The sequence below is a fragment of the Eumetopias jubatus genome, unplaced genomic scaffold (assembly GCF_037043125.1).
Source record: "Eumetopias jubatus isolate StellerSeaLion01/CBP00866 unplaced genomic scaffold, mEumJub1_p1.0 scaffold_15, whole genome shotgun sequence".
NCBI classification, from domain to species: Eukaryota; Metazoa; Chordata; class Mammalia; order Carnivora; family Otariidae; genus Eumetopias; species Eumetopias jubatus.
This window is the reverse complement of record NW_028274821.1, coordinates 60,812,553-60,825,020: the sequence shown is the minus strand read 5'-3', so window position 1 is coordinate 60,825,020 and position 12,468 is coordinate 60,812,553. Positions and strand designations below refer to the sequence as shown.

Below are 12,468 nucleotides of genomic sequence, written 5' to 3'. Positions count from 1 at the left end.
CATATCAGAAAATTCACTCATTTTAACAATTAAGTGATTTTTAGTAAATTTATGGAGTTGTGCAATCAACCCAATTTTAGAACATTCTCATCATCCTAAAAAATCCCTCCTGCCTACTAGCAGTCTCTCCCTGTTCCTATTCCCAGTCACAGGCAGCCATTAAGTAGTCTCTATAGATCTGCTTATTGTGGACATTTAATATAAATAGAATTATACAAGTGGTCTTTTGGTTTGGCTTTTTTCACTTAGCATACTGTTTTTTGAGGTTCATCCATGTTGTAGCACATATTAGTATCTGTTCCTTTTCATTACCAGTATTCTATTATATAGATATACCACATTTTGTTTATTCATTTACCAATTGATAGATATTTGTACTGGTTCCCTTTTGGGGATATTATGAATAATACTGTTATAAGCATTCACGTACAAATCTTTGTGTGGTGATAGGTGTTCATTTCTCTTGGGTAGATACCTAGGAGTGGAATGGCTGGTCAGATGATAAATCTGTTTAACATTTTAAGAAACTACCAAACTTTTCTCAAGTGGCTGTACCACTTTACATCCCTACCAGCAATGTATAAGGATCCAGTTTCTCCACATTCTTGACAATACTTATTATTGTCTTTCTAAATTAAAGCCATCTTAGTGGATATGAAATGGTTCCTCATTTTGGTTTTGACTTGCATTTTCCTTATGACTAATGATGTTGATCATCTTTTCACATGCCTATTAATCATTTATATTATCTTCCTTGGTGAAATGTCTATGCAGATATTTTGCCCATTTTAAAGTTGAGTTATTTGTGTATATTTAAAGTGACTTGCAAGAGTTCTTTATATATTCTGGACACAAATCCTTGATCAGATGTAATTTACAATTATTTTCTCCCATCCTGTAGTTTTTCTTTTCACTTTCTTAATGGTATCACCCGATACACAAAAGTTTTTAATTTTAATGAAGTTCATTTTATCAATTTTTTTAATCACTTGTGCTTTGGTTTGCATGAAGATTTACTTCCATGTTTTCTTTGAATTATGTCATTTTATCTCTTACCTTCAGGTTTAAATCCATTTTGAGTTTCTTGTTTTGATGTAAAATAAGGGTCTAAATTCATCTTTTTGCATGTGGATATCCAGTTGCTCAGGTATCATTTATTGAAAAGACTATCCTTTTCTGAACCACTGAATTACCTTGGCACCTTTGTTGAACTGAAAATCAACTGATCATAAATGCAAGGGTTTATTTCTGTACTTTCAAAATTCTGTTCCTTTGATTTATATGCCTATCCCATGCCAATAAACACTGTTTTGATTACTATGGCTTTGTACGAAGTTCTAAAATTGAGAGTGTGAGTCTTTCAACTTTGTTCTTCTTTTCAAGATTGTTTTGGCTATTCTGGGTCATTTGTATTTCCATATAAATTCTAGAATCAGGGGCATCTGGGTGGCTCAGTTGGTTAAGCGACTGCCTTCAGCTCAGGTCATGATCCTGGAGTCCCAGGATCAAGTCCCGCATCGGGCTCCCTGCTCAGCGGGGAGTCCGCTTCTCCCTCTGACCCTACCCCGTCTCATGCTCTCTCTCATTCTCTCTCTCTCAAATAAAAATCTTTAAAAAAAATAAAAACATAAAAATAAAAAATAAATTCTAGAATCAGCTTAACAATTGGTCCAAAAAAGACAGCTGTAATCTTGACAGGGATTGCAATGAATCTATAGATTAACTTGGAGACAATTGCCATCTTTAAATAAATTTTTTGTTTGTCCTCTGTAATCTTATTTATTTTTTTAAGTAAGCTCTACACCCCATATGGGGCTTGAACTCATAGCCCTGAGATCAAGAGTCACATGCTGTCCTGACTGAGCCAGCTAGGCACCCCTAAAATTACCATCTTAATGATGCTGAGTCTTCCAATCCATGAAGATGGAATGCCTCTCCATTCATTTACATCTTCTTACATTTCTTTCAGCAATGTTTTTATAGTTTTCGGTGTAAAAATCTTGTACTTTTTTTGTTAAATACATTACTAAGTATCTTATTTCTTTAGATGCAATTATGAATGGAATCTTCTTCATTTTTAGATTGTTCATTGCTTATAAGTAGAAATACAATTGATTTGTGTATATTAATCTTGTAACCTTGCTGAACTTATTAGTTCTAGTATTTTTGTGGAATCCTTAAGATTTTCTATATATAAGATCATATCCACATATGAAGATTGCTTCTTCCTTTCCAATCTGGATGCCTGGTATTTTTTTTTCTTGCCTGACTGCACTTCCAGTGCAACTGTACCTCCAATACAATATTGAATAAAAGTGGTGGGAGCAGACATCCTTGCCTTGTAACCAATCTTAGGGTAAATGTATTCAGTTTTTCAACATTAAGATGATTTTAGCCAGGGGCGCCTGGGTGGCTGAGTTGGTTAAGCATCTACCTTCAGCTCAGGTCATGATCTCGGGGTCCTGGGATCGAGCCCTGTGTTGTGGGGCTCTCCACTCAGTGGGGAGTCTAATTGTCCCTCTCCCTCTGCCCCTAACCCCCCACTAGGGTATTCTCTCTAATAAAAAAAATCTTTACAAAAATGATTTTAGCTATAAATTTCTCAGATGTCCTTTATCAGCTGTCTAGGGAATAAAAGTTCCCTATTATTCCCAGTTTTATTACAAATGGGTATTGGATTTTGTCAAGTGCTTTTCTACCTTTCTTGAGATGATCCTGTTTATGGGTTTTGACCTTTATTAATATGATGTATCAATTAACTGATTTTTGGATATTAAACCAACCCTCTATTCCTTGGGTAAATTCTACTATTGTGACATATAATCCTTTATACATGATGCTAGGTTTGATTTGCTAATATTTTTTTGAGGATTTGGTATCTATTTTTCTTCTTTTTGTTTTTGAGGAATATTGGTCTGTAGTTTTCTATTCTTATGATGTTTGTCTGGTTTGGTATCAGAGTAATAATACCAGCCTCATAAAATGAGTTTGGTAGTGTTCTCCTCTATTTTCTAGAAGAGTCTGTGAAAGATTGGTATTATTTATTCTATAAATGTTTGGTAAAATTCACCAGTGAAGACTTTTGGGGCTGGGCTTTTCACTGTGGAAAGATTTTTAAATTACCAGTTCGATTTTTTACTTGCTTTAGGTCTGTGGGTCTATAGATTTTCTATTTGTTCTTGAATCAGTTTAAGTAATTTGTGACTGTCCAGGTATTTGTTTATCTGAGTTGTCTGATTTGTTGTCATAAAGTTCTTCACTGTATCCCTTTATATTCCTTTTAATCTCTATAAGACTGGTAATAATGTCCTCTCTTGTTTTTAATTATGATTGAACGTTGAATTTTATTCCTTGATTAAAACAATCATATGGACTTTGTTTAATCTGTTAATGTGATAAGTTATATTAATAGAATTTCTATTGATAGGGGCACCTGGGTGGCTCAGTCGGTTAAGTGTCTGCCTTTGGCTCAGGTCATGATCCCAGAGTCCTGGTATCGAACCCTGTGTCAGGGAGCCCGCTTTTCCCTCTCCTTCTGCCTGCTGCTACCCCAGCTTGTGCACGCTCTCTTTCTGTCAAATAAAAAAAAATTTTTTTTCTATTGATTTATCTTTTTTAAGTGACCTATACACCCAATATGGGGCTCGAACTCACAACCCCGAGATCAAGAGTTGCATGCTCTTCTGACTGAGCCAGCCAGGCGCCCCAGATGTATCATCTTGTCATTCCTGAATAAACCCAACTTGGTCATGATATTCTGATTAATATCTTAGAAGTTTCAGTTTCTTCTATTTAGAATATTTGTATCTACATTCACATTACAGATTGACCTTTCAATTTTTCTCTTCTAATATTATCTTTGTTGAGTTTATATATTAAGGTTATACTAGCTTCATACATGAGGTAAGGAGATTTCCCTTTTTCTGGAATGTGAACAACTTAATAAAACTGGAATGTTCTGTTTCTTGTACTGTCTTACGGAAGTCACCTGTAAAACTGACAGGCCTGCTGTTTTATTAATAGATAAATTTTAATTGATATTTTCCATTTCTTTAATGGCTATGGCAGAGGCAATGTTTACAATATTTAAATAACCAGCAATGCATGAAAATGAGCCAGTCAGAATTGATGCAGTTGGCAGTGTTGGAACTGAGTCCTGGAATTACTCTACTGTAAGATCTTAAAACTTCCATCAACAAAGGGTGCCTCTCAGCAGTCTATAAACCAGGGGTTTGACTCTTGGCTCATAATTTACTGTCTTATTGACAGTCATGTGGGCAAGATACCCAATCTCTCTGACCTTGGTTTCCTTAGCTCTAAAATGGGATAATAGGGGTGCCTGGGTGGCTCAGGCATTAAGCGCCTGCCTTCGGCTCAGGTCATGATCCCAGGGTCCTGGGATCGAGCCCCGCATCACTCCCCCTGCTTGTGTTCCTGCTCTCGCTATCTCTGTCAAATAAAATCTTTAAAAAATAAATAAATAAAATGGGATAATAGTTATCTAACTCATGAGACTGTTCTCAGAATTAAATGAGATGCTGAACAACCAAAAAAAAAGTGGGGGAAACGGGGTAGTTTAAGGGGGACTTTAGCTACTAGATCATAGGGAGATCTTGAGGGAGGTATCCCTAAAAGAAGGGCCTGGGTAACCAGAGGGTGCCAGGATATGACTGCCCGGGGATGATTCAGGATAGTGGCTATTTATCATTTAACTACAGTTACCACATTTAACTTCTGTATTAACTACAGAAGTAGTTTAATATTTTAACAACTACTTCACCTCAATCACTGCATATTGGTTAAATATCAGTCCAGGTAACAGGTGTATTTAGGTTTTCTATTTCTCTCTTGATCAGTTTTGCTAAGGTGTATTTTTTGAATAAACTATTTCATCAAAGTTTTCAAGTATACTGGCATAAAAGTGATATTATCATATATATATATTTTGTCTCTTTTTTTATTAAGATTATTCTTTTGTCTTATTTCTCTGGATGAATCCTACCAGAGATTCAAAAAGCAGGCTTAAAAAAAAAAACCTTATTGTACATTCATTTTCAATTTTACTAATTTCTGCTTTTATCTTTATTATTTCCATAATCTTTCATTGGGTTTACTCTTTTTACCTTTTTCCAGTTTGAGTATAATGCTTAGTTCACTAATTTTTAGTCTACTGATTTCCCGATGAGTTCTTCTTCAATCCATGAATTATTTAGGAAGTGAGTTTATAAATCTCCAAACATGGGAATTTTTAGTTACCTGTGTTTTAATTAACTATACTGAGGTCAGGAAAAATCATTTGTGTGATAACAAATCTTTGATATTGGTTGAAACTTACTTTGTAATCTAGTACATGTTCTACTTTTGCTTCAGAGGATGTATTCACTATTTGTTGGGAGAATTCTAAATATGCCTAATAAATCAAGTTTATTACTGTAAGACCTCCTATGGTCTTACTAATTTTTTGGTCTATTTTATCTATTAGTAAATGAGAGAATAGTGTTACTATTTTCCACTGAGATGGGGATTCTTAGTTTTTTCTTGTAATTCTGTCCATTTTTGCTTTTTATGGTTTGAAGCTATGTTATTAGGTACATTTAAGATAAGAATTCTTTTATGTTCTAGTGAAATAAACCTTTTAGCACAGTACCTTTTTTAACCACTAATAATGCTTTATGCCTTATATTCTATTTTGTTTGTTATTAATGTAAATATAACTGTTTCTCTTTGATTTGAATTTGCCTGTTATTTTTTTCCCATGCTTTTACTTTTAGACTTTCTCATTTGCATGTTTTGGGTGTGTTCCTTACAAAGAACATAGTTTGGTTTTCTTTTTTAATCCAATCTAACCCTATCTATCTTTTAACTAGCTACTTTAGTCTACATATATTTACTGCGATTATTGATATTTGGATTTTCTGCCTACCATATTTTTGTGCTTCCCAATTTACCTCTTTTTTAAAAATGATTTTCCCCCTTCTCTGCTTCTGTTGGATTGATCATGTTTTACTAGCTTTTGTCCACTAATTTGGAAGTTACCATCCATATTCCTATTCAAATTTTATTTCTAAATTAAAAAAAATAAACTTCTAAATTTTAACAGGTATGCTTGTCTTAGTCTAAAGAGATCTGTATATCCTCTGCTCAAACAATATGCATAGTTAGAAATCTTTAAGAATATCCTCTCTCTTTTTACATATGACCTCTGAAAAGAATATTTCAGAAATGGTCCTGGTGTATTACTGCATTGTCATTTCACCATGGCTAGCAATAGGTATGTTTTAATTATTTTTCAAACTTCAACTCTATTTTTCTTGATTATTTTATGTAGGCACCACACCCAACACAGAGCCTAACGCAGGGCTTGAACTAACGACCCTGAGATAAGACTTGAGCTGAGATCAAGAGATGCTTAACCAACTGAACCACCCAAGTGTCCCAAACTTCAGGGTTTTTTAAATAATCAACTTCTCCATAAGGAGACATTTCATTGAAGTGTTTCACAACAGCGGCATTACAAACATTTTAGATGGGACTAGTCTACTGTGCAAAATGTTCCATGCAGGATGTTTAGAAACTCTGATCCCTGTTTACTAAATGCCAGTAATCCTCTCTTCTCCTCCCATAGTGACAACTAAAACTGCACCACACATTATTTCTAAACATTCCCACTGAGAAACTATTATTTTAATGCATGAAAAAAAGTACAAAAATTACAAAATAAGTAAGTTTAGAATTGAAGGACCGAAGAATGAAAAACATTTCTGTTCCACAGAGGAAATAACAAAAATATTTTTCCTTAAATTCCTTAAATTTAGGAAACTCATCTTATAAACCAGTTTTCATCATTAACTGTACTACTTGGTCTCCTTTCCATAAACTTTTCTCCAAATGTTTTAGTTGCAATATATGACTAAGAGCAAGTAACAAAAGATGGAATCATTTTTGATTATTTTTCCCGAAGTCAGGTTCTTTCTCCTAAAGAGATATGAAAGCTAAGACAAAACACTGAATTTCTCTACCATTTTAAACAAATATTTCTGGGGGGCAACTGGGTGGCTCAGTCAGTTAAAGGTCGAACTCTTTGATTTCTCAGGTCATGACCTCAGGATTGTGAGACGGAGTCCCACACCAGGTTCTGCGCTCAGCAGGGAGTCTGCTTAAGATTCTCTCTCTCCCTCTCCCTCTGCACCCCCCCCACATGCTCACTCACTCTCTCTCCCTCTCTCTGACAAATAAGGAAATCTTTAAAAAATTTTTTTGTTGTTGTTCACAATCCTAACATGGTTTCCTATTCACAAACCTGTTGGTGTCCCAAATAATGACATTTCCATCAAATCCTGATGTTACTAAGAGTCTTGTATTAGTATCATATTCGATGTTCTTCACCCAGCTAGTGTGACCATGTAAAGTGCATACTTTGGTGTTCAGTTTTCTCAGATCCCATAGTGCTATTGTAGTGTCATCAGAGCAGGTAGCAAACAGCCGGTTATCAAGAAATCTACAAAGCAGAAAAGAAAAACTGATTTATTTAACCTCTTGTTAAAGAAAACTTGAGAAACAGTCTCTGTATTACCTAATCAAGAAAATAAACAAAAAAGGACTACAAACTGACTGTATAAACCCAGTGATATGGATATCAATAAATAGTAAGCATAATTCACATAATCACAGGAAAGGACACTATGATTTAAGGAGGACCACAATGTAATTTTATCAATTTGCTTTATATTATTGATTTTTATTTGGAAGTGGATATAGAGGTGGATGTTTGGGGAACAGTGCTAGAGAGAAAAAAGAACTTTAGAATCTGTATAGGAAACACAAATGGTGAGAGACAATTTAATAGGAGACAGAGGAGATTTTGAAGACTTGATTGCAGAGGGAGATATGTTAAGCTTTAAGGGTTCATAATTATGAGAAATATTTACCCTGCTACAAGTAATGTCTTTCTATTTAGAACACATTTACATATAAAAACTACTAATAAAATGCCATATTTTTAATCTATTAATTCAAAGGCATTCCCCCAAATAATCATACTTAGCAATATTTTATTAGGACCAGTTAAGATTACAAGATATACCAATAAAATACTCTGTAATTCAGACTTTTAATTATTTTACACTAATTTCTCAATGCTTAGTGAGAATATATTCTATACAAATACTTAAAAAACAACAAACCTACCAATCACACTTGAATTTCTTTTATTTCTTTTTCAACACTTGAATTTCTGCCTAATTCAACATTAGGATGCTTTCTCTAACATATGCTGTTATATATTACTTCCTAATCTCTTGTAGAGAGAAGAAATGAATTCTGGAACTTCTTCCAAGATAAAATTATATTGAATTATTTTTTATCAGAAATCAACCTCAGTATCCATAAATACCATAACAAACTTCCTAAAACTTAACACAGTTTTAAAATTCCCAGCTGTTGTACAAGCTGTTTCTACTACTTGAAACCACCTTCACTCTACCCCTTGACCTGACTAAACACTTCCTTTCTTTTTGTTATTCAGCTATCATCCCCTCCAGGAAGACTTCCTTCTCTATCCAGCTTGGGATAGATTTACCAATCTTCTAATCTCCAAAGTACTCTCTATTTCTGTCATAACACTTAATATACAGTGTAAGGAATAACTTCATAAGGCTATAAACTCCTTGAAGACAGGGGAACTGTCTGCATAGTTCATTGTTAGATCTGTAGTACCCAACACACACAGTGCCAGGCACGTAATAAGTACTCACAAAAATTTATTATGCATGAGATGGGGGTTCACTACCTAGTGGAAAAAAATTATAAATACGTAATTGTACAAAATAATTGCATGGAATAAGCAAAGAAAAGGGTGATCAGGGGCGCCTGAGTGGCTCAGCTGGTTGAGCCTCTGCCTTCGGCTCAGGTCATGATCCCAGGGTTCTGGGATCGAGTCCTATGTCAGGCTCTTTGCTCAGTGGGAAGCCTGCTTCTCCCTCTGCCTGCCACTGCCCCTGCTTATGTGCTCTCTCTCTCTGACAAATACATAAGATCTAAAAAAAGAAAAGAAAAGGGTGGTCAGGAAAGACTTCATGGTGGGGTCATTTGACCTGATTTTAAAAGATGAGGCAGGTACTCCCTAAGTGACCAAGGGATAAGCAAAGGTACAGAGGCATGTAAGGGGATGGTATATACTCTGAGAGGCAACAGTAGTTAGAAGTACTGTGTGTTGAAAAGCAGAAATAAGAGGAGAATATATCATGGATTTATTCTGTAGTGATTCCCAGTAACTTTTTTTTTTAAAGATCTTTGCTTTTTTTTTTTTAAGATTTTATTTATTTTTTGACAGAGAGAGAGCAAGAGAGGGAACACAAGCAGGGGGAGTGGGAGAGGGAGAAACAGGTTTCCCACTGAGCAGGGAGTCCGGATGTGGGGTTTGATCCCAGGACGCTGGGATCATGACCTGAACGGAAGGCAGATGCTTAACGACTGAGCCACCCAGGCACCCCTTTGCATTTTTTTTTTTTTAAGATTTTATTTATTTGAGTGAGCAAGAGAGAGCACAAGCTGGGGGAGGGTCAGAGGGAGAGGGTGAATATTTGTTAAGATTTTATTTATTTGAGTGAGCAAGAGAGAGCACAAGCTGGGGGAGGGTCAGAGGGAGAGGGTGAATATTTTTTAAATGGAAAAAAAGTCCACAATAAAAATAACCACTGTTACTGATAGCCTAATTCTTATATTTCAATAATAAATGTCATGTCATAAATATTTTGCCATGTTACTAAAGATTTATTGACAAAATCATTCTTAATGGCTGAATAGCTTCACTGTATGAATGAACCGTATCTTGTTTCTTTTTTAAACTAATAAGCAATTGTTGGGCGTTTATATTGCTTCCAATTTTTTACTATGGTTTGCACTAAAACCATTAAATGGTTTTATTTAGTGTAAAAATTTATGTAGTGTAAAAGAGTTTACACTAAAAAACACTATGATGAACCTAATAGCTAAATATTAATCACATCCCTAGTAATTTTTCTAAGTACATCCCCAGAAAAATGTTTTGCTAAGTAAAAAGGGATTTTAAAAAATGTAAGGCTTTTGATATATACAGCCAAACTATCCTCAAAAGAACATACTGATACGTAGTTCCACCAGCAGTTAACAGTGTCCACTTCTCCAAGCCCTGTCACACAGATTATTTTTTAATTCTGCTAAGTGTCAGGGGAAAAAAAAATCTTAAGTTGAAACTTTTATTTTTAGTAAAGTTGAACGTTTTTCATATTAATTGGAAGATTATTTTCTCTTGTGAATTGCTATTCATATTCCTTACTGATTTTCCTACTGCTGTATTATTTTTATTAGTTATAAATTCTCTTTATAGTAAAGATAATATACCTCAGTTTTTCAAAGACAGTATGTTGAAAAAAAAGACAGTATGTTGAATATATTTTCCATATATACTTTTATCTTATTATGTGGTTTATATATTTTCTTACTATATCAAAATTTTTACAAATCAAAATTGTCAAGTCCATTTTTTTCCCCCTATGGTTTTATCTTTACTGATTAGGCTTTTTAAAGTAAAAATATTTTAATGACTTCCTGACAGGAATTAAACGACTGAAAAAATACACCATGACAAAAGGCAACTGGAAAGTCAAACTTTTAAAATAAACTGTTCATCATCACAGAGCATCTTCTTATGTTTAAAAAATTTAGGGAAAAAATAAGATATTTTACTTAGTCTACAGAAAATACTTAATGCACATATGGATTCAAAACCCCAGTGGCGGGGTGCCTGGGTGGCTCAGTTGTTGAGCATCTGCCTTCGGCTGAGGTCCTGATCCCAGGGTCCTGGGATCGAGTCCCGCATGCTCCACGGGAAGCCTGCTTCTCCCTCTCCCACTCCCCCTGCTTGTGTTCCCTCTCTCACTGTTTCTCTATCAAATAAATAAAATCTTAAAAAAAAACAAAACCCCAGTGGCATTATACCACCTTAGGCCACAGTGGTCCACCCTAAAGGCTTTAGGCAAGAAAAGGAAATGATAAGAGTTTCAAAAAGATCTCTGAGGTAGCTAGTTTCCAAAACTCTTGGATTTTCATAACAAATAAAATGAAGTGGGGGATCAGTTTTAAAATTTTTGTCAATAAGGCCATTGAAAAATTACCATTGTTGCATGGAAAATATTTTAATACCAATAATGTACAAAGAATATAATCTTGGAATAAAAGCTAATAATTTGAATTGAATAAATTTACCTTAATGAAAAATTCAACACTTTGACTTTAGTTTTCTCATTTTGCCTCAAAATTTTACCTGTTAAAAATCTTGGTATTGAAGAATCATTGGTGAAGAGAATAAATTATAGAAAACTAAGAATGTAGATTAGGAGACCAGTTAAAGTATCCACAATTCTTATACTAAAGCAAGCAGATGTAGAGAATGTAAAGTGTTAAACAAATTCTTGGAGATCTGGCTCAATCTTCTCAAATTAAAACTCAGTCTAGCCTAATAATTTAATGATTGTGAAATGTTTTTAACTCCATAGTCTCTAATAAACAGGAAACACTCCATACACCCTGAAATCTATGAGTTTATGAATTATAAAACTGCTCCATATGTTCCCATCAAACCCCAACATATGACTATAATAGTTCTGGATAAACTGGACATCTGGATAAATTGAAGTCTTCATTATCAGAGGATAATTGGTGAAGGATAACAGCAATTGAAATAGAATTTCTTTAAAACAGGTACCAACATTTCATTGTACAAGGGAAAGAAAGTGTTGTCTTTATCTAAAAACTAAAATCATAATAACTTTTAACATTTATCTTATATTTATATAAACATATGCAAATTTGTAGAATAAGAATAAATTAAATGGGTTTTCCTGCATAATCTTTCCAATAAAATTATGACAGCAAAATATAACACCCTTACTTCATATTTGAGTCTTGTACTACAGAGAGTCATTTCTATATAAACTTCAAGGGCTTTATCCATTTTCCCAAGGGCCTTTCCTTAGTCCCATGAGATATTCACATAATTCTCTGAATTCTCTGAATAGCATGTCCTCATTTCTGTCATTTCCTTTTAATTGATAACTAGTCTAACTCAATCAGATCTTTATTTGTCAATGATTTTATATGTAATTGACTAGTTTTCTAATATCACTCTCAGGGTTTTGTGCAATTCCACATCCTTTGCAAGGTAAGAAATTTCATGTTCCCAGTGATAAGGACTGCATTTACATTATAGTGTTTGAAATATACCAATCAGGAAAAGACCAACAAAGACAGTGGGAGGGAAAAGTAGATCCTGGAATATTTAAAAGAGGCACTGAATACTTATGATAATCTCAACTGCCCTTGTAATCTCATACTGGGGGGGCCTTGATTATCAAATGGACTCTTAAATCCATATATTTTACATATATTTATGAATGAGCAGTAAGCCTGTATAATGGGCTTAAGAATTTG

General features: G+C 34.2%; 1 protein-coding gene across 2 annotated transcripts in view; it reads right to left on the bottom strand.

The window, feature by feature from the left end:
* Window positions 1-12,468, bottom strand: part of DCAF10 (DDB1 and CUL4 associated factor 10) — a 44,649-nt gene that overhangs the window by 13,601 nt on the left and 18,580 nt on the right. For both annotated transcript variants that reach the window (XM_028108735.2, XM_028108734.2), the window contains exon 3: window positions 7,301-7,498. In XM_028108735.2, the coding sequence (XP_027964536.1) occupies window positions 7,301-7,498 (198 nt within the window). The remainder of the gene's footprint in view (window positions 1-7,300; window positions 7,499-12,468) is intronic.